The following is a 24,809-nucleotide window of genomic DNA, read 5'->3' as shown; positions in this document are numbered from 1 at the left end:
TCGTTCAGGCACCATCTGGCTACCAATCAGGTGATGTCACATCCCCTCCACCACATGTAATGCTATTTTAATCATAAGACTGTTAATGAATGTAAAGTCTTTAGCACCTTTCCCAGGGGCAAATAATCCCATCTCACTGGGTTTATTGGGAACGAAAGCCCAGTTCATTAAAAATTCATTTCAGGTTATGAAATATTAAAGTAGGACTTGATGGCCTTAGTGATGATGTAACCATCCCAGATTTGCCCAAGGAGCTTATTGAGGCACATTATGTATTCTTGAAGTGACCGGCCTGTGTGCTTGAATGAGTGTATCAGTTTTCCTATATTTTGGAGTCAATGAATCACATTTGTTTTGATGGGTTTTTTTTTTTCCTTTAGTATTTAACAGCCAAAAACAATTAAAGTTGAAGCTATTTTCTGTCATTTCATTTTCCTCTGCTGCTTTAAACTATTGGTCTGTCTCAAATGCTCGATTGCGTTTTAAACGTCTCGAAAACACAATCAAGCAAGGCCAATTTGCCTTCTTTATTTTCAGTGCTTTTCCATTAAAATATCCCTATATACATTATTTAATGGTTTGATCATATTATTTGAATTAAATAGAGTTGAATTGGATGGCCATTTATAGTACATTAAACAACAGTAGATGGTTTTCCAATGGCCTCCTCATAGGTTATCAAGGTTTCATTACACCACTCCAGTGACTCCAGCAACGCACAACAAAATCAATTTCTTCATTCATGGTGACTTCATCAATATGAATTCATGAATATAAATACAGGTAGAACTATCTACTTAAAAATCAAACTGTGCTTGCTGACCTGATGTTTATTCACGACTTAGCCTATGGTTTAAATTCAGACTATTTATGCAGTGCAGTGCCAAAATGAACATTGAGTACATTCCTGAGGAGTTCTGAATGTCACAGTCTGCATATGTAAAGGGTGTGATTTGCACTGACAAACTGGTACATAACTACGAATTCATCATGTAATTAAAGACACTTTTTGTCATTTGCTACTGTTGTCATTATATTGTTCAGTTAATATTACTGATAACTTCAGCCCAGTATGTTACTTTAACTAAATTATGTTATTATAAATGCAAACAATAATATACAGTCAGCCAGTCTTTATGATCTGCAGTGATTAGCCAATCAGAATCAAGTATTTAAGAGAGCCGTCTTATAATTGCACTTTTTGTACCATATGTTTAAAACTAAGGTCACCCTTGATCATTTTAACATTAGTTTGCAATGGGATATATTGGTCACATTCGAGGTATAAGCAAAATATTAAGAGAAAATATATTTTATTTAAGATTTTTGGGGTTATTATATCTGCCATAAAAGAGATACCTCTTTTGTTCCTAACACTCATAAACACAAATATCAGGTTTAGTATGCCAAGATAATTTGTATTTATTTTATACTTAAATTTGTATTTCTTTCATTTTTTTATATTACATATTTAATGCATATTTCCATATTTATATTTCATTTCAGTATGAATATGCTTCATTCAAAGATTTCTGAGGATCTGTATATGTAAATGTTTTGCTTTTTAATGTAGGGTTGTCACGACATACAGTTACTCTTATATTTACTTTGTTAATATTGTTTTGAAGAAGAGTCACTTAACACCATAATTCTCTCTACTATTAAGCTGGTGTGTGGTGGGCATTCTGGGACAATATGGCTGCCGTCGCATCATCAGGCGGATGCTGCACATTGGTGGTGGTTGAGGATACCCCCCCCCCCCCCCCCCTCCATATGTAAAGCGCTATATAAATCTAACAAATTATTATCATTATTATGAAACGTCATGAGTGCTCTGAACATACAAAACATTTTATTCAGTGCAGCTTCTTAAATGTACAACATATAATAAACGTAGCAGTAGCAGGATAAAATGCACTTATATACATTTGTATTTGACTCCAGTATCCATTAGAGCACATGGTTCCATATTGTAGTTAATATACATAGCTACACAACATGCAGCGTCCATTGTCCCCCATGCATTAAATATGCTTCATACACACATACATACATACATACATATAACAGAAGAGGATTTTGATCAAAATTATAACCAGGGGCTACTGCCTGACCACTGAAGACAAGAAAGAAGAACTATAGGAATTAAGTTTCATACACAAGTTATTTCCTTATGCTGATTTAGCCCTGTTGAAGCAATGGAAGCTTCCTCTTGCTTGGTTTTCATTACATTTTTGTTTAGCAAAAAGAGGAGTGGAAAAAAGCTTGCCCTGTTTTTACGTAACGGAAATCTTACCGGGTTGATGTTAATCAATAATTTAAACATTTTCTGATTTGACACTTCTCCAAGATGCTGGGTTCTTAAATTAGAAGGGAAGTAAAGGAAGGCATAAACAGACAAAAAAAAAAAAAGCAGGGACGCACAGCGAGTAGCTTTTATCTATCCTGAATACATTTCCTCTAACTAAATGACATTCACTCCAGTGGTTTTCTCAACCAGCAGTCTGAGGGAGCTGAAATTACACAGATTGACTTACCTCAATACAAAGAGACTAATGGCATCTTTGGTGTGCAGACAGACCGAACCCTAAATCTGTTTAATTTGCAGAATAACAATGTGTGGGTGGGGGTGTGGGGTGTGGGGGGGGGGGGGGGGGGGGAGCTGATAAGACAGAAAAAGAGAAGAGAGGAGCAAACCGGCTTGTCTAAAAAGCTCACAACAATGAACCGCTGCCTCAAAAAAGCTGAGCTGAAATACTTGTATCATATGTCCAAAACCTTTGGGATTTCTGCCTCTATATACCGATAAATGGGTCGCAAAAGCTGCTATTGTCATATTGTAGTTGACTCAGCACTATGGAGTTGGCATCCCTAGAAGAAATGGAGCAAAACACAAAAGTAGGTGTTCTAGAAGATTCTGCGACAACGCCACGGGGGAGAACCACAGCTCTTTATGCTACACACGGAAACGGGGATCGACCGCAAATGGAGGCAGACCCCTACATCAGTAAGATGGCTTGGTTTGTTTGTCTCAGGAGGTTGACCTGCAGAAGATTGTACAGTGTAGGTTTGCACTTCAGTTCTCATCACAGTGATTTCAGGAAACACTAGCTAGCGACCAGCTAAGGGTTTCACCGCACTCTTGTAAACGCATTTGTGCTGTTTAGTTGATGGTAGAGTCCAGCAGCTGTACAGCAGCAGGTTATGTCGACTCATTCTGGCTCAGAGTCTTGCCACCGTTGAGCATGGCCGAGGCGCTGCGGCTCTTGGTCGGAGTACCACTTCCGGAGCGGGAGAACTCAGTCAGTTCATGGAGCGACGGCTCTCTGTACATAGCAACTATAATGGGGAGACACAAGTAACAGGCCTCATGAATCTCATGTTCAGGTTCTAGCAAGCTTGTCTCTTTATTAGTAAATCAATACCTTCTATTAGTGTCTACACAGCACTAGGGATGGGAATCACAAGAAATGTAAGGGTTCAAAATCCTTAAGGGTTCCTTTACTTTTACCTTTAAGTTGAGGAAGAAATATTTTGAAAACAGAATATAATAAAAAGAATAAAATGAAAAACAACAAATAACATAAAATGTTGGAACATACTTCACACACACACACACACACACACACACACATACACTCACCTAAAGGATTATTAGGAACACCTGTTCAATTTCTCATTAATGCAATTATCTAATCAACCAATGCATTTAGGGGTGTGGTCCTGGTCAAGACAATCTCCTGAACTCCAAACTGAATGTCAGAATGGGAAAGAAAGGTGATTTAAGCAATTTTGAGCGTGGCATGGTTGTTGGTGCCAGACGGGCCGGTCTGAGTATTTCACAATCTGCTCAGTTACTGGGATTTTCACGCACAACCATTTCTAGGGTTTACAAAGAATGGTGTGAAAAGGGAAAAACATCCAGTATGCGGCAGTCCTGTGGGCGAAAATGCCTTGTTGATGCTAGAGGTCAGAAGAGAATGGGCCGACTGATTCAAGCTGATAGAAGAGCAACTTTGACTGAAATAACCACTCGTTACAACCGAGGTATGCAGCAAAGCATTTGTGAAGCCACAACACGCACAGCCTTGAGGCGGATGGGCTACAACAGCAGAAGACCCCACCGGGTACCACTCATCTCCACTACAAATAGGAAAAAGAGGCTACAATTTGCACGAGCTCACCAAAATTGGACAGTTGAAGACTGGAAAAATGTTGCCTGGTCTGATGAGTCTCGATTTCTGTTCAGACATTCAGATGGTAGAGTCAGAATTTGGCGTAAACAGAATGAGAACATGGATCCATCATGCCTTGTTACCACTGTGCAGGCTGGTGGTGGTGGTGTAATGGTGTGGGGGATGTTTTCTTGGCACACTTTAGGCCCCTTAGTGCCAATTGGGCATCGTTTAAATGCCAAAAAAAGGGGGTCAAACACAGTATTAGTATGGTGTTCCTAATACTCCTTTAGGTGAGTGTATATACAGTATATATACCTCTTTATAAGAACATAAAAACTGCTGATTCACAATTGTTTGCAGTCTGTATGTTCCGCGCTGAACAGCAATGTAACGTTGAACACTTTCAGAGTATTTCCTACCCCATCTCTGATATTTGCATAAGTTTGTCGCATTTTTGGCAGTCACACGGAACTTTCAAACTGGCTGTGAAGTAGCCGTCCTGCGTCCTCCACTTATTCACCATGGTAAAATGAATGAATGAATAAATGTATGAATAAATATTGTATGAATAAATCCACACAAAACAACTGACCGTCAATATGTTTGAAAGAAAAATATGTTAGCAATGTAAATAATTATTTAATGATTATAATATAATTATTTCTGACATAATTATTCATAACCGCTCATTTAAAAGAAATGGCGTTTTAAAGAAATACGTTTTGGTGGAGAAATATTGGTAATTCTCATTTGTGCTCATAGTTTTGATTAGAATTAGAATTCTGATTGGGTGGTCACATACGGTCTAGCCGCAAAAGTCCAAATATTTCAACAAGATCAAAACGGAACCGAAAATTCCACATACCCATATATGATCGGAAACTCACTCAGCTCCCATATTATACTCTCAATTAGAAATGAATGACTTCCGGTCTGTTTGTCGGAACGGAAAATCATCATTTGACAAGTTCCAGGTAAGTACCCTATTCAGCACAAAAACACCTGATTGCAGTAAAAGAATAATTTTGCTCTGAACATTTTCCTAATATAACATAACATAACTTTGTTTTAAATCCAACTGCATGGAGCACCCGTGCTCATTTCAAGCAGACTAATGTCTAGTCATCTTAGCTTCACTTCTGACTGTGCACAAGCAGCTGCAGGTTTTGATTTCCCCTCAGATTTAGCCAGTTCTGAGAAAGAAAGGCACCACTTTAATTTAGGGAGGAAAAATGATTTCTTCAAGGAGTAAAATAAGGTGTGCCACTGTGCCTATACTTAACTATGCTATACTACTAATTTTATGGTCTGTTTACTCTATTAGCTCAATGGGAGAGCGATGTTTTAAGATTAAGGGATTGATATTAAGATTCTAGTTAATGCAATAATTATTTTCTTATTTTGGCCAATAACTAATAAATAGTTAATGGTTGTAGATGGTTAGAAATTGAAATCCATGGCTTAGCGTGGATGTCAAAACCAAAATGGCATATTACTTAACAATTAGTTAATGTGCCTCAACAAGTAAAGTCATAACATAATGATACATTTGCAAATCATTAGCTAATGATTAATTAAAGAAGACAATTCGAAGTTGAAGTACATGACTGTGGTAATTAACGCATTAATTTACACTATTAGTTGGAATTAATACATTATGACACATTTAATTAATAACAATTCATATATTACTCAATCTAGTAATCAATTAGAATCTTTATTAGTTACTGATGCAGTAATCATTAATTAATGTTTTAGTTCTTCATGAGTCATACACTAACACATGATTATCTGTGCATAAGCATGAATGAATGCATATTAGTGCACCCGTATTGTAAAGTGTTACCGGATTATCTGAATCAAGGTTTAAGCCTAGCCCTAGACTAAAATGCAGACTAAAATTTTGTCCCAGACTAAACTGTTTGAGCTGTTTAACTGAAAGCAACTTGCACTGACGTATCTTAAAATATGTCAGTGCCATTGTTTTGTCTAAAGATGCTCACCAGTAATGTGTTTTTTCTAAGGCACATTTATAAAAGCTACTTAAATGTCCTATGCTATCCTGGCATAGTCTAAGGCTAAGCCCTGTCTGTGAAACCAGCCCATGATGTTTTTAAAGATTAACTTTAAGTCAGCGTCCGATAAAATGTCTGATAAAACATATGGTAACTATCATGCACCCTAAACAGAATTTGCTGAGCAAGTTAGATAAAGTTTGTTAAACTGTCAACATGTTTACAGCGCTTATACTGGTTTAACCAGTTTAATAGCACAGACATCCCTTATGCACACCAAGGTTATGCCATATAACTGTACAATACAAGCATGCGCTTCCAACACACATGCATTTTCATCTTTTCATAAAGCAATAACACCAAACGACTGCAGATACGACCTGAAAATCTACTTGAATGCTTGTGCTACAATCAGCCAATATATCCTCAATCTAAAGAAGATATTTTTAGAAAGCTATCAGCCTGGCGATCGGTGCAGGGGACACTTAAACGAACCTTTGAGAGGTTTGGGGATGAAGTGTGCAGCCGGCTTGGTCTTCTTAACATGATTGCCCTTCATGACTTGACCCTCTTTGTTGAGACCCAGGTACCAGCCTCGGCCCGACTGCTGCTGCCGATAGATCATTGATGAGTAGGTCACGTAATAGTTCTCAAACACTGACTCTTTAAATTTGCACTCTGGCGTGAAGTGTTCCTGTGAGAGTGAAACAGGCAGAGAAGACAACAGAGATATAAGAGACAGAGAGAATTATTCTTACATGTTTGTGGAGGAGTATTTGCATAAGAGAGAGGGAAAAAAAAATAGTGTGCAAGGGAGATAAAGAAAGCGAGAGCAGACAAATTTTAGCTGAAGATGGTCCAGACCAGCCTCCATCAAAATCCACACAACACCTCATCATGATTTGTCTGTAAACCTGGAGGTAAATTCCACTGATTGGAACTGTAATAAGTGGTCTAAACATGGTAGCACGCCGCCCCGTCCAGTTTGCGGTTCAGATTGATTACGATTAAGCTCCTGAGGCCCGAAACTCATTCCTGCAGATCAATACATTCATCCAGGGGAAAACAACCACTCAAAATCAACAAGGAGATACGTGTATACCAGCATGACCATAGGTGCGAGTTTGAGTTATTCCTGTGGGCAGTCAGATGTGAACCCACACACAGTTGAAATGCAAAGGTACAGAGTAAACTGTTCCTGCACAATGAAAACACAAACCCAAATCTTTAGCATTTTAATGCCAGCAATGTATGCGCAAAATGTCCATTTTGAATTGACAGAAGCACTTATTGGCACGGCACTAAATTATTCATGTCGCCACAGCACATTTAATCAAAAGAAAAAGAGGCGAGGGAGGCACTCGCAAAACAGAATATCCATTAGAGCATTATAGTGATTTCTCCATATTTAAAAACTGCGGAGTAGATATCGGGCAGAAAACCTTGAGTATGATGATGCATCATCTCCCAAGAGCGTTCTATTCTAGTCCAAATACAAAGCAATTATACGAAGTGTGAATTATCTTTGTGTGGATGCGAGGTGCTAACAAGAATGTCTAAATATGCCACCATCTCTTCTTTGAATATGATCACGATACAGTGCTGCGATAAATAAGAGAGGCAGATGGTGTTTGGGCAGGAGTTGGATCTCATTATCTCTTCAGTCTATCGATCGCCCGCTGTCTGGAATCCAACCTGCAACCTTTAAGTTAACAGCTCGGGTCCTCAGGCATCCATGATGCTGTCTAAGACATAGATTTAACTCCAATAAGAGCGGCAGAGACGAAATGTGGGATGTTTACTACTGCCCTGAACTCAGAAGAGCCCACAATGTGTAGGAGGGACTCACAAAGATGCAGTATGAAGGGATCATCATACTTACAGAGGTGTACAGGTAGCCTTCGTTGTTCATGGCCAGGTAGAGCTTGGTCTGAACGCCTTGTATAGCCACCACCCGCAGCCCAACAGGGATGAGGTTGAAAATAGCTGTGAAGTTACAGTACAACAAAACAGAATTGAACCCATGGGAAAGAAGCGTGTAGGCTTGGTCGTGTTTTAACATGTTTCGCGTAGTGAACAGACCATAGCTATTATCTTCCTCCTTTGTACCATTGATGGTCCCATCAGCTTGGAGTTGTAAATGAAAGCCTTGTCGACTGTAGAGCTTGGTGACTATCCCCTTGAGCTGAGGCTCTGTAAAATTGATACAACACATATTAGGAGGAAGGGGGGAAAGGGAGGACATGCAACAGCACATTACATGAGAAGAAGAAGAGAACATCCAAGAAAGTGAAATCCAAGAAATTACTGTTGGAAAACCATAAAATGGGAATTGTGAAAACATAGTGAGTGCTGGTGCCAACAGGACCCAGGGATTTGCCAAGCATGCCTCGGTGTTCAGGTGATAGATAACTATGGCTTATATAACATGCATTTCTGTAATATTCTGATTCTGGCTAATGTATGAGTTACAAAACTTTATTTCCTCATTGTATACAAGAGAAAATGCAACAAAAAAAGAGCAACGAGAGCACAAATCCCATTAATGTTGACCAATTCTGTGCTATTGATATTTGATGATGCTGTAAAATACTTCATTTTAGTCACAATTTTCTAGACAATTAATTATAGTAATTCCCATTTCCCCACCTAACCAGTTACATTTAAGATATATATCTAATTGATCTGACACTTAAACCAATAGTAGTCAAGTAAGTAGTTACTGTTTATTTGTTTCTGTTATGTCTGTTACTATTTATTATTAACAATAAATTGCATTTCTAATTTAGTTTTGTACTGATTTCTCTTGAAAGTGGTTGTATCTTCAATGCTTTGAGCATTAATATCTCAACAGAGTATATCATTTTTGAAATAAAAATAAAAGGTTTATTTTTAGTTAATCTGCATGTTACCTCATGAAGCACATTTTCTGTGACCCAACAAAAAACCCAACCTACCAACCAAAAACCCACTATATTAATTCATAAAGAAGATCATTTATTATTTATTGCTGAATAAAAAGTATAAAACGCTGAATATAGTAAAAGACCAGCCAGTGATCATATCAACAGCATATTAACAACAAATGTTCAATATCGGCAATAGCAATCCATCAAATGAAAGTCAGCATAACCCAAAGAGTGCCACAGATCTCTGTTTAGCCCAATCTGATTCAGACTGCATGATATAGTGTAGATTAGAAGAAGTGAGGAGCAGTGTGACCTGGTGATATTGCAACATCAGCTCTAGCTCAGAGAGAAGCCAGTGTTCAAAAGCAGTGGACTGTGAAATCCTTGTCTTGTTACTCTGCGCAGCGGATCTTAGTACAGTAAAGGAGTTAAATATAGAGCAGTGTATTAACTATGATGAGGATGATGACGATGATTGATGGACATGGGTAAAGTCTGATAAAAAGAACACACATAACATCAGACCTGGCCGTCTTCTCTTGCGTTTCTTTGAGCCGAAGAGTTTGACGCGTGAGAATAAGTTGAGCCTGCTGGGCTTCTCGCAGTTGCCTATGCTCTTGTTGGGGCTGCTGGCGCATCGGTTGGCATTGGCTTTCTCCCGCTCCCTCGCTTGCCTCTTCTGCCGAATGAGGGAGCTGGCGATCGCTGCGGCTGTAGCCAGTTTGGCGTTTTGTTGTAGCGACGCGTCCCAGATTAAAAATGACCATATGTTGTGTATATTAAAGTCCTGTGTGCTCAGAACATTGTCACTGAGGAAGAAAAATCAATACTCCATGACGGACTGCGTAATGGTCATTCCAGAAGAAAGAGCATTTTTTTTTTATTGACAAATCACTTGGTTTGAAGCCTGTACAGCCGCTTCATTCAGCGTCGGCTGTTGTGCCCTGCCATGGTGCAGCAGATCCCGGACGGCAGCTCCTCTTCTTCTCTCCGGGGAAAAAAGCTGTCTTCTAGAAAATGTTGCCTTTTTGTTGCGCGTTTGTTTGAGAGAAAAACGCGTGCCATTGTGCCATGATCCAAAGCTTTACTAAGCCATGCGCTTATTCAGAAAAATGGGCACCTGTTAACACACCGCGTCTGAGGAAATAATTAAATAGTGTCTTTATGTGAGAACGAGGAGGTGGGTGGGGGATTGTGCTGAAAAATTGTCAGCAAGAGGTCCCCGCCTTTCAATAATGCAGCCTTTAATTGAAGTTGAGTAGATTAATCGTCTTCCCCTGCAGATGCGCTCTCGTTTTCAGCAGTGGAGATCTGCATAGGTACTCAACAGATTCCCCGTCCCCGTTCCCCAAAGACCGCCCAAAATATAGAATTTCAAAGGCGTAGGAAACGGCATCTAAACTCTGGTGTCAGGAAAATGATCCATGAAAGAAAAATATCCACATCCAGTATTGCGGAGATTTCAGACTGCCTGCTCTCTTTTCAACAGTGGGTTGTATTGCAGCAGCAGCAGCAGCTCGTTCTCCTGCAGCAGCACAGCTTCAGCACGGCCCCAGAGACGTGACTGTGGTCTTCAACAAGCCGCCGTGTATAAACAGGCAACATTAGAGCCTCCTGAAATGAGGAGTGGCCTTTGTGCCACATTTAATCCAACTCATTAATAGGTTTTATTTATACCATTTATACACTCTTAAAAATAAAGGTTCTCTATTGGCACTGATGGTTTCATAAAGAACCTTAAACAGCCGTGGAACCTTTCCATTGCAAAAAAAAAGGTTCTTTATAGGGAAAAAAAGTCAGAAAAACAATTGTTCTTTTAAGAACTGCTCACTGAAAGTTTAATTTGGGGAACCAAATACGGTTCTTTTATGGCATTGCTGCGAAAACCCATTTTTGGAACCTTTATTTTAAAGAGTTTACAAAAAAAAAAACTGTGGTTGCTAGAACTTTACCGTAAAATACAATTATTTAAATGAAGCATTACAATGACAACTGCATCATTTATAATGTTAATTTATCAACTAATTTGTGGTATTCCGATATGTTTGTTACTGCAAAATACACTGATAAGGCCGCATAACGACTTAAAATTAATAAAAATTGTCCTCTGCAGCAACTAATAATAACATACACCATCAGTGCGACACAGCCTACGTGTCATTAAAATAATGCAGTAAAACTGTTTTTTAAATAATAAACAAAAGATTGTTCGAACGGGGAATTCTGGGAATGTATCTTTCCTCATTAATTAAATGAGATTCTTTTTATTCATAAAAAACTATTTCACTAATATGTAACTATTTTTTTCTTTTTAAATATAAATTTAACTAAAGGAAATTCATGCTTTGTACTTATAAAATATCAAAAACTCCTCAGCAACTTATCTTACACATATATATATAATATTACATAAAATACTCTTACTGTATAAGGTAAAGTTAAATAAGGTTAAATAATAGGTTATATAATATTTTTCAATGAAGATGATGTTACCCCATCAAACACATTTTTAAATTACCTAACAAAACATTACAGTGTATAAGGATGGATGGTGCCAACTACATTGAAGAACAACAGAAAAATACATTATTTTCCAGAGCGAATATACAAGTTTTCAAAATGGTTTGTTTTTTAAAACAGCAATCCTCCTTTGATGAAACAACTCGAAAGCTCTTCCGAGCCACTCAAGCTGATGTTCAGTTGAACTGGTGGATTTCAGCACCATGGACAGCACCGAAGACCCACGCCAAGCAAATAAACCCCAAACACACCATCCACATAAATGCATATCTCATTCATTTGTCAAACTCCTTTTAAAGAAAGCCCCCAGACTGGATATCTTCAGATATCTAAAAGTGTACCTGATACAGATCTTCTCAAGGGAAATGCCATCCTACTCTCAGAGGCATCCAGGGATGACTTTTATTCTTTCGCACTTCTTCACAGTGTTCAAAGCAAGAAAAAGGGCGTTGCGAACTTTCAACTAATTCTCATGAGTATTCTGTCCATTAAAAGAGCACAGCCCGGCGATCATAGCAGATCATTATCGCCTATTACACAGACCACTATGTGTTTAGGGCGCCTTATCAATGATTCATCAGATGCACTGGAGATAATGCCAACTCTAATATTCTCTTCAGGGTCATTCACAGCAAGAAGAGGAGGAGAGAAGAGGGTAGAGCGAGCAAACACCCTCAAACCTTTGTGAATGAATCCTAATCACAAACCTGAGGACTTACTTAAATGTAGCCCTATATGCTCTATATATTCATCTTATAGTCAATAACAGATTGCAGTATATTGATTCCAATGGCCAATGAATAAAACCCATTTGGAAACAAAGCAGAACTTCTAAATATTATTCTTGATAAATAAAAGTGTCAGAGATCTGGCTGGCTTACAAGCTCTGAAAACCATGCAGAGTTTAGGAACAGTCCAGAACAGCAGAGAGAGAGAGAGAGAGAGAGACTAATGAGATATCAGGGTAATGAGGAAACAGAATTTTTTTCTCAAACAAGGGGAATCGAATTAGTCTGGCCTTCCTTCCTGTTGTGTGTTGGGCCAACATGTGACACAACCAAGCATATTTTCCTGCTCATCAAATGCAACTAATCCAATGTGAGTTTAAGATCATATCAAAGTCACTGTCATACACAAGTGTTTTATGTAATCCTATTATGTTTATGCAGTCTCTATATTACTCATGCACATCAAATCTCTGGTGATAGTGACTTCTATCTATTCTTGATGTCTTTACAGTTAAGGGACCCTGAGCTGGAGCACTTTTTATCTACATTCTATATTTTCTGTGCTGCTATTAACACATATACTGCAGTTGTTTCTGTATCTAGGAACTGAATTGAATTAGCCTGGCAATAACATAACCATAAAGCCTCAAACTAATTTATTAGGGCTATAAGTAACCTCGTAGTTTAAGCAGATCTTGTTATGATGAGAAAACAAAGTTGTAGTCTTTGTATGGCACAAAGGCATAAAAATCTCTTTGGGTTATTTTTTAATGACTGGATGTGCTTATATTTTCAGCCACATTTCAGACGAGAAGGCGAAAACAACCCCACCCCGATGAAGCTGATCTTAAAATACACCACAAGATGGCGCTAAAACATGTGAAATGGGCTGAGAGAGAACATTGGGCTCATCATCATACCCAAGCGTTCCTTAAGTGCACAATAAATCAGACCTGGGTCTGAAATACAGTCGGGTCAGTGTATACATGCAGGAGTAACAAGAACTTGTGCTGGCCTAGACGTGAAAACATTCCCTTACTATTCAGAGACAGAAAGTCCAACCGAAAGAACATAAAACAGTTAATTCAGCACTGGTACGTCGTGCACTGAAATAATAGCATGCGTTGCGATGTTAAACGTTTACAACGCATGCTACTTCCGGTGGGTTAGGTTGTATGTTGGTGGGATTTGATAATAAAAACAATATTATGGCTATAGTCTGTGGTTATTTTTTCGTGAAATTAACATTGAAGGTGCTAGGCAGGCAGAACCGATACACCTCTCATCTCGACAAACCTTCATCGTTTTCTTTTTTCTTTAGAGCGAAGATTTTCCAGAATGGACAGCAAAAGAGCTCTTGACATTTACTATGAAAGGGTGAGTTTTCTTTCTGATCTACAGCAAGAGACTGAGTTGACTCCGCCCGCAACAGAATGTACTCCTTGCCATCTTGAACTGTGTATACTTCAACAAGTGACAGAACGACAAGTATTAGAAAAAATTCTGGTAGGATAAAATATAGAAATCATATTTACACTATACTGACGCATGCAGCAGTGCACGTACAACACAGGCCGAAAGAGACCAAATCATTTGGAAAGATGATACTGACATCTGGTGGTAAAGCCTTGGACTTAGTGATAACCACACTATATCTTCTTCACTATTTCTTAAACTATTAACTTAAACTGTAGTGTTTTCAATAATGACAAATATACAAACAAATTAGTTACTAAGCTAAACACATCACAGTATCTAAAAAATACATATTTTTCAAATGGTCCAAAATAATGTATTTTCTCACTTTTTTGAAATAGATACATCATCTGAAAGCTGAATAAATAATCTTTCCATTGATGTATGGTTTGTTAGGATATGACAATATTTGGCTGAGATACAACTATTAGTAAATCTGGAATCTGAAGGTACAAAAAAATCTAAACATTGAGAAAATTGCCTTTAAAGTTGTCCATTCATGTTCGCGATTTTGCTGCATTCACTCACAAAAATAAATGTTTTATATATTTACTAAATGTCTTCATGGAACATGATCTTTACTTAATATCCTTATGATCTTTGGCATACAATTAAAATTGATAATTTTGACCCATACAGTGTATTGTTGGCTATTGCCACAAATATACCCGCGCGACTTATGACTGGTTTTGTGATTCAGGGTCACATATAGCCTACCTGTAATTACATTTTAGAAAATGTTTATGTTTTTATTATTATTTGTTTACACATGTGGGTATATATAGTAGATCAGGTATGATGAATTCTTGTCACTGACACTTTTATGAGGTTGCAAAGTGTAAATCACTGAGGCTTCAACATAGAAAATCAATGTTGTTAGTTTTAACACAGCATATGATGCATCGGTAACACTTGGTTAAAATTAGTTAATGGATTGACTAACATTAACTAAAAATGAGCAATCCATTTGTTACCGTATTTATTAATCTTTGATAACATCAATTAATGACAATACAACTGTTCATTGTTTGTTCATGCTCAGGTCCATTAATAATAATAATAAAATAATAATAATATTAATGAATACAACTTTTGATTTTCGTAATATATTAGTAAATGATCAAATTAACATTAAGTTAGATTAATAAATGCTTTAGTCCTTAGTTCAATTAGGACATTTAAGTAGGTTTTATAAACGTGCCTTAGAAAAAAAACATTACTGGTGTGCATCTTGAGACAAAACAATTACACTGACATATTTTAAGATGTGCAAGCTGCTTTCAGTTAAAACAGCTCAAACATGCATTTTAGTCTGGGACTATAGCTTAAGATTTATCTGTGAAACTGGGTGTAGTATAGTATTAGTATTTTTCTAACTAATGCTCATAAATGGAACGTTATTGTTAAGTGTAAAAATGTATCTTTGAAGTAAAACTAAAAACATGGACGCAAGTGGTGACATACAGTGACCAGAATTAATGAAGGTGTTCTAAATGAACGGTGTGTTCAATTAAAACTCAACACAAGATTAATCTCTCATTTAGGCTGGATCCCCAAAGGTCTATTAAATATAATTAAAAGCAGTGTCTTTTAATGACCCCTCATTTAACATGGCCTCAGTGTAGATGTGTAGATTGGTCCTCGCTTTTCCATGACTTAATAAACTTTAATGAGTTTTTCATAACAGTTTAATCAAACATAATCCTCGGCACTGGCATTTACAGCTCCCTCCTAGGGGTTTGTGAAGCTTTATTACTTATGACCCAACCACACAACACACATATTTACGCAAAAAATCAGGCATGCACTTTAATGCTTGTTGACCTTATATAAAATGTTATGCAATGTATGTCCAGTGAAAGAACCACTGTAGACACTAAAAACAGAATACATCTGCTTTATACAGCTTGTTATGTATTTTTTATGAGGCAGCCTCTGCGCCTCTTTGTCTCCATGGCAATAGGTACCCAGCCTACATCCGTGAACTGAAGCGCGGATAGTATTTCACGCTCTAGAAAAAATAAATAAATACATATATAATTGTTTTCTTGCTATCAAAAGAAGCGTTTGTTGTTTTTAGGCAAACCGTGAGAGGACTGGAAAGCTATTTTTGCTTCTCGTGAAGCGCGCGCGCTCAGCTGTTAAAGTAGATTTAAAGTGACCGCATCACCGCAAATATGATCGCAAAATAAACATCACACTTGTTGGTTATGCGTATCCTTAAGCTTAATCGCTAACATTTATTTTTTTTATAATTTAATGTTAAGTTACTCTCTTTGTAGATGCCTAATAGATCGGTTATAGCGACGAGGGAATCAATTTTTAATGATTTTCAGTGTAATATGCTTTCAGCGGCCCATTAATTGTAACCGTCTGCATAACCAGAACTATCAATGGCTTCCAACGTGCGCCTTTTCCGCGTAATTATAAACAACCAAATTTATGTCAATACATGGAGAGGAAAAAAGGCTTAAGTAAAATAATGCGATGTCTTACCCTTGTTTGCATCCTTATCTTCTTTCGTCTTTAGTAATGCTTTCCCGCTCATAGATCCCAGTTTTGATGAAGAATTCCAGATGATACCAAATCGGTCCGATCATTTAAAACTGGCTCTTCTATTTAACAGTGGCCAACCCCTCCTTAAAGGAACCAGAGCTCAGTTCATAACGATTTCCCATTGTATAATGTCTTTTTAATTATGTTTTTAATTTATTTTCAATCCAAGAATACTCTACATTATCCAGAATAAATCAATTCTGTATGTTTTTACAATCACACTCATCAGATAATTACATTAATTTAATGTAAGCCTATTTAATGAACAATTTAGTCAGTGCATTGTAATGTTGCTGAATCCTTACCGTTTGCTGGTCGTTATTATATTTTCTGGCAGGAGTGCATAACGCTTTGTTCCTTATGACAAAAGACAAGGCAGCAAAAGCAAGGCGTGGAAAAACTGTCACAACAGTCTTCAGATAAAATTAAGACGTGAAAGGCCACTTCCCAAGCTGTTTTAGTGTCGTTCAGTTTGCAGTCTGCAATATTACAATTCGTGCGCTCATGATGTGCTTTGACACATCATTAATCAGACCACATGGCGGTGTATCACCCTCGCTACGCAACTATTGAGGTCGCGTTGTGAAGCCCAGTCCCCAAACTTCACCACGTGACGCATGACGTCGCCCTTCAGTCAGAAGAGTCAGAATGCTCTCGAGTTGACAAACATTACGTAGATTTACGCAAGACCATTCATTAATTGAACTCACCGCATTCTTTGATTGACATGCTGGTTTTGTTTAAAGAGCAGCTACAGGTCGGTCCTAACCCTAACCTATGATTTAAAAAACAAACAAACGAAAATGCCTATATTAGTTGAACAGGTAACGTTAGGCCTATCGTTAGCTCGCTATCATTTACGCTATACTTGCTTAATTTGGCAAAAAGTCGTTGTTAAAATATGCAGTTATTGTGGAGGCATTAGGCTACCAAGTAGGCTGTTAGTTAATTTCATTCATTCATTTTCTAAATAAATAACTTACATTAGTAGCCCACTGGATGTTCAGTAAGGCATCCTGTTTAATTTTCTAAATCGTTTTCGCCTGAAAAGGTAGGCTAACTATGGAGTGAAAATATTGTTTGAGATCAAATCTTTACATATTGAATACCTAGAATGATCTATTAAGATGCCAAAGAAAAAGTTGACCTCCAGAAAGCCTTAATTCCCATTTCATTCACCCATCCAAGAGCAGCATTAATTATGTAGTTTAAACTTCCTGTTTGACTGCCAGAGAGAAGTCACAAATCCTGTTACATAAAAAAGATGAGGCTCTTTTTTTTTTAAAGTTGGATTGTCGGATATGAGCACTATAAATATTTAAAACTTTTAAACTAGGTCTGTCCGGTTTCTTATATGTTTAGCACAAGATACTGTCACACAAAAATTCATGTAGGCCTAGTTTCTGTTGGGAAATTTATTTTGGCTTATTCACTATAAATCACTAAAGGAGAACACGTTGCACAAACATGCTATACAGACTGTATATTTTTTCGACTAAAGAGTTTATGTCATAGAAGGTGTAGTTGCATGCCAAAATAGTACATCTCAACTCTTAGCACATAATGTCGGTGTTTGTTGTTTCTTAATAGCAGCCATGGACATCAGTTATGAGGCCAGTGTTAGTCAGCCAAATCTTGTCAATATTTGCTGGGTCCCAAGTCTGAACCGAGTTCTTTGAATCAGCAGGCGGGGGGTGGGGACAGAAATGACTCAGGAATGTGATTGGTTATCCATACAAATATAATCATCCACAGGGATTAGGCTATATAATCCACATATTATGTTTTCATACTTTTATGTTATGAAATCTGAAGTGTGACAAAATGCATTATTCAAACACTGGGATGCTTTCTCATGACACTACAAACTGCATATATGGTAAAATGCAAGGAAAACTACAGGTGCAGACAAAAAAAAAAAAAAAAAAACACCCACCGGATGAGATATCTGTTTGCATGAAGTGCAAACAGATATGTCCTGAACTTTGGAATAGATCATGAAAGTATTTTGAATGCTGAGAAAGATTTCTGCCTGAAGGGAAATCATCAAAGAGAAAATGGTGAAGATTTATCACATTATTTTGATATGCACTTTGCTGCTTGAAACATGGCTAATGTCTGAAGGTATGTTAACATTATTATAATCTTGTTTATGTATGTTCCTGAAAATCATATATATATATATAGGCTATATATATATATCATATAACATACGCCTTCTAATGTTTTGTGTTGTGAGAAAACATAAAAGAAACCAAAAATGAATTGTGACATCATTCCTATCATGGTGGAACTGAAATGAAGTATTTGCCTCAGACTTCAATAGCTGTTCAAATTCAGCATAAAAAGCCTTTCAAAGTAAAACAACATTCTCTTGCCAAATCTTCTGTAGACTTGCTTGTAGACTACTTCATCTGTGCCCTAGAAACAGACCTTGGCGTTTGTGATTTCTCAGTGTGTCTCTGTTGCGTATGTAGCTTCAGTGTTTCTGCCGAGGGAGCTGGCGGGGTCTCTTCTGAAGAGACAAAAACGCTATAACACAGGATTGGAGGAGTTAGTGATGAAGGCTAACTTGGAAAGGGAATGTTATGAAGAGCGCTGCGATCTAGAGGAGGTCAGAGAGGTCTTTGAAGACCAGGAGCAAACCGTGAGTAGCATAAACACATTTATCTCCTAAGAATTTTTTTTTTAGGACTCTCTCTTTATGAGTTTAAACCTTTCCAAACTCTGTTTCAGATGAAATTCTGGAGGAATTATATAGGTGAGTACGAATGTTGATGTATGTGCTGTGTAAAACGTTTTTGTATCTTTCTATCCTTTATTTTGTCCATAGTGTGTGTTAATTTTACATTACATTAACATAACAGAATGTATTGATAATATAATGATCATGGCCTCTCCTCTTTCAGATGGAGACCAGTGTGAGTCGAATCCCTGTCAGAACGGTGGGAAATGTGATGATGGTATGAGCACATACACCTGCTGGTGTCCAGCACGCTTTAGTGGGAAGAACTGTGAGTTAGGTAAGATCCGTGATGAGCTCATAATCTACAAGATTTGACATTGTATCTTCTAGTTCAGACAACATAATTTATAAACAAATATGCCAAAATATTTTGTCTTATTTTATAGTTTTAGTTATAGTGTTTATTTTGATAAAAAAAAAAATATATATATATATATATATATACATACGTATGTGTTAATATATATAAAAAAAAAAAAAAAAATTAGATATTTTGTTTATTAAAATAAATTACATTTATTTTGTTTTTTATATATATGAATAATACATACAGTATACTGTATAGCCTATATATAAATGTGTATATATATGATAAAAAAAATTTATAATAAAAAAATATATATATATTAAAAAAGTGAATATATATATATGTGTATATATATATATATATATATATATATATATATATATATATATATATATATATACACACACACACACATTCAGATATATATTTAAAAGAAAGCATCATAAAATGTATACAAATATACACCTTTTTATCTCGTTAGTAGAAATTCTTAACCTGCTATAGTTAATCTTAAGGTCTTCCTCTGCTAAACCTTATGTTGTTTTTCATGGGTTGGTCTGGTGCAGAGATGGCAAAACAGTGTAATGTAAATAATGGAGGCTGCATGCACTTCTGCACTGTGGATAAAATTTATGGAGCAGTGTGTGACTGTGCCGCGGGTTACAGATTGGCTCTGGACAGCAGGACATGTGAACCTACAGGTACTGGAATCTATTCCCAATTATGACATGCCATTTATCTGCATTAAGCCACTGTATTGTCACTGGGACATATACTGTATTTCAAGCTCAAAGCTTTACTTATACTGTGCAGTATGACCTTTCATCTACTACAGTAGTGTATTTTGAATACCATTTACATTCAAAGGAATTTGATTGCATGTTTTAGCAGACGCTTGGGTTGGTTTGTTGATTAGAAAGTGGATTAATGCATGTCTGCGCTGAGAAGCAGAAGAGGTGAATGGGGATCCATTATAAAAGTTTGGAGAAAACTTCATTGTAAAGTCATGATCTTTGTTTTTAAATCTGGCTCTTGATTCATCTACTTGCATTTTTATAGGGCAATACCCATGTGGACGTCTCAGTAAGATTATTGCTGAAACTCTTAACTCAAGATCCCTTATCAGTGCTGAGAATGAAAATCAAAATCAATCCATCAATCACGTCAATACAACCGAACACAATATGACAGAGTCCAGTCCTACAGATGCCCCTGAAGTGAACAGCACTGGCACACTTCAACCTACACTGGACAACAACTCCTCCTGGGCTTTCTTTCCCACTCAACCAACTATCAAAAATGCAACAAACATTGGCCATCGCATTGTAGGAGGCAATGAGGCAACACCAGGGGAGATTCCCTGGCAGGTATTGAAGAGATGAATTGTGTGTGTGTGTAGATAAAACATTCATGAGATTGCTCCTCGTCTTATGAAGCAGGGCTGGCATAATTACTGGTTTGTGTCGAAAAATCCACAGAACAAAACCTTATAGAGGAAAAATGTTAATATCAATCTTTCTTTTTCTCTGACAGGTGGTTTTTTTGGCAAAGGTGAATAAGATTGTATTTTGTGGAGGCTCTCTTCTCAGTGAAGAATGGGTCATTACAGCTGCCCACTGTGTTGAAGGAAAGGTGGGATCTTTCTTCATCAGAGTGGGTGAGAGAACTACACTGTCACAAAGTTGTTATTGCTATTTGGTTATATAATGTTATTTATTTTTTATATGCAGTTGTACATATAAAGCAAGAAAATCATTATTGTTTTTACTACTACTACTACTACTATGTTATCTGTTTATATATTATTTGTTTTATTATTATTCATTTATTATTGTTTTATTTCATATATATATATATATAAAACAATAATTATTTAATTTATTATCATTGCTTTTTATTTAATTTAAGAGACTCTTAACAATCAACAGTTTTGTCTTTCAGGGCAAATCTGACGTCATGCATCTTGTAAATGATTTGCTATATTTCTTTAGGGGAACATGACTTCTCAAAGAAGGAGGGAAAAGAGAGTGACCACGGCATAGCGGAGTACCATATCCACCCACGTTACAACTCCCAACACAGTCTTTACAATCATGACATCGCCCTGTTAAAGCTCAAGGGACCCGTTAAATTCTCAGACTACGTCCTGCCCATCTGCCTGGGCTCTAAAGACTTCACAGAGAACCTGCTCAGGAGCGCGCAAAACTCCCTGGTGAGCGGCTGGGGAAGGCTACAGTTCGGGGGCATCGAATCCAAAACACTTCAGAAAGTAGAGCTCCCCTACGTGGACCGGACAGAGTGCAAAAGCAGCAGCACTGACGCCATCTCCCGCTTCATGTTCTGTGCCGGTTACAGTACGGTACACAAGGATTCCTGTCAGGGAGACAGCGGAGGACCCCATGCCACCCGCTATCAGAACACATGGTTTCTCACGGGCATCGTCAGCTGGGGTGAAGAGTGCGCCAAAAAGGGAAAGTATGGCATCTACACCCGCATCTCAAGATATATGTACTGGATAAGTAACATTACTGGGATCAGAACAGGACAAATGTCCAGTGTTGGTCAACACAGTTTGAATTAGATGAGGCCATTTTCCAGGTTTGTTTGGAAGAAAAATACACATTGGAATCATTTAGAGCTCACAGTCATTTCTACAGATAATATTTACTAGTCATCATTCAACAAACATACTGTAACAATCAAGAAAATATATAGTTTACCATCTTATACTTTGTGCTTGTACATCTAGTGAAATTATTTTCATACATGATATACAGTACCACTTTCTTCTTACTAACTCTGTACATATTATACACCTATTGCTGTATGGCTTTAAGACGTGTCCTTCAAACTGAAGTACACATGAAACTCATTCAGACCACATCTGTTTTTCTTCTTCCCCCTTTTAACTTTATGACATGCACGTGTACACTACCTTTCAAAAGTGTGGGGTCGGTAAAATATTTTGATAGATTTTTTTGAAAGCTCACCAGGGCTGTTTTTTTATTTGGTCAATACCATACAAATAGCAACATTGTAAAATATTGTTATAATTTAAAACAACTGTTTTAATATATTTTATAATGTAATTTATTCCTGTGATGGCCAAACTGAATTTACAGCATCATTATTCCAGTCTTCAGATATCCTTCTGAAATTATTCTAATATGCTGATTTGGTGTTCAAGAAACATTACTTATTATTATCAGTATTAAAAACAGTTGTGCTGGTTGCTTAATATCTTTGTGGAAACCGTAAACTCTGATATATGGATACATTCTTTGATGAATAGAAAGTTCAAAAGAACAACATTTATTTACAATATAAATCATTATCAGTGTCCTGACTGCCACTTTTAATCAGTTGAATTGGATGAAGTTAATATTTAAAACCCCAAGCTTTTGAACGGTTGTGTATTTATTCACTGTAGTTTTTAATGAGGCTAACTAATAGATGACATATTGCATATTCACCTCAATGGTTTCTAAGCGGGTAACAAAGTTAAGTGCACATTGTAAATGCAGGAAGGGACAGGGAGAAAGTAAAAAAATTATAATGGAATGGACAAGCTTACAGTGGGCATTTTGATGAATACCACCAAGCACATTTTTTATTTCAATGACAAAAACTCAAATATGGTGAATGTGCTGAAAAACAAAAGATCAACAAATGAGTTATGCCATTTCTACAGTAAAACTACTTTGAAAACTAAAAAGATGTGCTAAATAGCCCAGAACAGCCGTATTTAATCTGACTTAAAGTAAATATGAATATAAACGCAGGATCATCTGAAGATGAGCAGCATGTTTTGGAGCATAACAGTGAAGCAATAAAGCAATCACATTGCTGAATAGTGATTTATAAGTTTTCACCTCACATAATCTCCTGCACGTTTCTCTGAGATATTTCTGAAATACTGATGCCAAAAGCAAAGTCAGAATAATAAAAAAAGAACCTAATACTCTTTGAAAAAGGAATGTTAGGTTTTGGCACATAGACTAGTTACTGATGTGAGCTTTCATCTTTCATTCACTAGCGCTGGTATCTATTCCAGCATTAAATGGCTTTTTTGAAACAAGTGTCTAACCACTGTACCCATCTGAGGAGAGAGATAAAAAGTTTGCTATTCTCACAGGTCAAGTGTACACGCCATGCTATAAACCTTCCTGTTTTAAAATACACTTAAATACTGTGCTACCTACACAAATACATGTTTCATATCATGTGTTATGGCACAGTATGGTGATGGTACCTTCCAGGGATGAAGTGGATCAGTGTAACGTTTGTGCTTCGCAAAGCTCCTTTTATTTCCACACTGTATTGTTGTAGGTGGTGTCTCTTTTTGTCTTTAAATCCGACATAATCCACAATCCCCACTGATGGCAGATGGAAACTTTCTCTTGACTAGGCGGCTCTGTTCTCCTGACTTTGTGTTTGTTTGTGTGCGTCGTTCTGGCGTGACTGGGCTCAGTCTTGAATGACAGTAATGGCCTTTAGGGTTGTCACATGGTGGGAGCTTTTTGTACATGTGGTTTATGTACTTAGGTGTTGCTGGGCTTCCTGCTGTTTATATCTCCTGTATCTATGAGACAACACCAAAGTGTTTCAGAGAAAGAAAAAATTCTACTGCAGTACAGCACAGTATGCTCAAGTCTGATAAAAAGAATCAGTTTGTCTCTTTAAAGGGGTCATGACATGAGAAATTCACCTTCCATCTTTTGAAATATAAGAGGTCTTTGTACCAGTAATACATCATGCAAGTTTCATAGCTTAAAACATCCTCCTCATTATAAACAAAGCATTTATTTAATTAAGCAAAAAACGGCTTGTTTTGATATTGGGAGATCTGTGACGTCACATGGGCAAATACATATGACTGTCTCAAGAGCAAGACATTGACAAATAGTTATACATCATCACACCATGCCTACTGGCATTCAGTCACTTAAAGGGGTGGTATAATGCCCTTTTCTCAAGATGTAAAATAAGTTTTTGATGTCCCCAGAGTGTGTATGTGAAGTTTTAGCTCAAAATACCACTGTTTTTGTGTCTGTCCCTTTAAATGCAAATGAGCTGCTGCTCCTGGCACAGGGGGCGGAGCTTTAACAGCTCGTGTCCTTTTACCTCACACTGACATGCACTGAAAATTTCAAAAACGTTTAGCTTTTTATGTTCAAACCGGAGTCAGACAGTGATGGAGAGACCCGAGAAGAAGTGACAACATGAAGACAGCATTTCTGAATGGTTAGTTGATGAATTTATGTAGCTTATGTGTAGTTATCTTCTAGTCATTGATTAGCATATTCTGTCTTGATAATCTATAAATTGCATTCCTGGGGGTGGGGTTTATGTAAATTGTAGGGTTTGTGATGTC

At 37.1% G+C, this 24,809-nt stretch overlaps 2 protein-coding genes across 3 annotated transcripts; one reads left to right on the top strand and one right to left on the bottom strand.

Annotated features, from left to right (window-relative positions):
• Positions 1–1,831: 1,831 nt before the first annotated feature.
• Positions 1,832–16,987, bottom strand: fgf13b (fibroblast growth factor 13b). 2 transcript variants are annotated; one of them, XM_084400756.1, is made up of 7 exons: positions 16,688–16,959; positions 16,323–16,465; positions 13,647–13,814; positions 8,276–8,386; positions 8,076–8,179; positions 6,689–6,887; positions 1,843–3,339 (listed from the first exon to the last, which is right to left on the bottom strand). In XM_084400756.1, exons 2-7 carry the CDS (start codon positions 16,372–16,374, stop codon positions 3,203–3,205), a joined length of 771 nt encoding a protein of 256 aa, XP_084256882.1. In that variant the 5' UTR covers positions 16,375–16,465; positions 16,688–16,959; the 3' UTR covers positions 1,843–3,202. The 2 variants fall into 2 exon arrangements, with proteins under 2 accessions (XP_084256883.1, XP_084256882.1); XM_084400757.1 differs by lacking the exon at positions 13,647–13,814 and having other exon boundaries at positions 1,832–3,339; positions 16,688–16,987.
• A 1,325-nt stretch (positions 16,988–18,312) lies between these two features.
• f9b (coagulation factor IXb) lies at positions 18,313–22,162 on the top strand. The gene is made up of 8 exons (XM_084400496.1): positions 18,313–18,506; positions 18,860–19,029; positions 19,119–19,143; positions 19,292–19,405; positions 20,002–20,136; positions 20,495–20,802; positions 20,969–21,092; positions 21,427–22,162. The coding sequence occupies exons 1-8, from the start codon at positions 18,440–18,442 to the stop codon at positions 22,014–22,016; spliced, it is 1,533 nt and encodes a 510-aa protein (XP_084256622.1). The 5' UTR covers positions 18,313–18,439; the 3' UTR covers positions 22,017–22,162.
• Positions 22,163–24,809: the final 2,647 nt, after the last annotated feature.

Source organism: Rutilus rutilus, assembly GCF_951802725.1.
Source record: "Rutilus rutilus genome assembly, chromosome: 25".
In the NCBI taxonomy this organism is placed as follows: Eukaryota; Metazoa; Chordata; class Actinopteri; order Cypriniformes; family Leuciscidae; genus Rutilus; species Rutilus rutilus.
The sequence above is the reverse complement of the archived record's forward strand: the minus strand, read 5'-3'. Positions and strand labels throughout refer to the sequence as shown.

Excerpts from the sequence above, each read along its gene's own strand:
- f9b (XM_084400496.1), top strand. The coding sequence starts at position 18,440 with ATGGTGAAGATTTATCACATTATTTTGATATGCACTTTGCTGCTTGAA. Across the intron at positions 19,406-20,001 it reads TGGGAAGAACTGTGAGTTAG|AGATGGCAAAACAGTGTAAT; the intron begins GTAAGATCCGTG and ends GGTCTGGTGCAG. Across the intron at positions 21,093-21,426 it reads ATCTTTCTTCATCAGAGTGG|GGGAACATGACTTCTCAAAG; the intron begins GTGAGAGAACTA and ends ATATTTCTTTAG.
- fgf13b (XM_084400756.1), bottom strand. The coding sequence starts at position 16,374 with ATGAGCGGGAAAGCATTACTAAAGACGAAAGAAGATAAGGATGCAAAC. Across the intron at positions 8,387-13,646 it reads GAAAAAAGAAAACGATGAAG|AGCCTCAGCTCAAGGGGATA; the intron begins GTTTGTCGAGAT and ends TCAATTTTACAG. Across the intron at positions 6,888-8,075 it reads AAGGCTACCTGTACACCTCT|GAACACTTCACGCCAGAGTG; the intron begins GTAAGTATGATG and ends TCACTCTCACAG.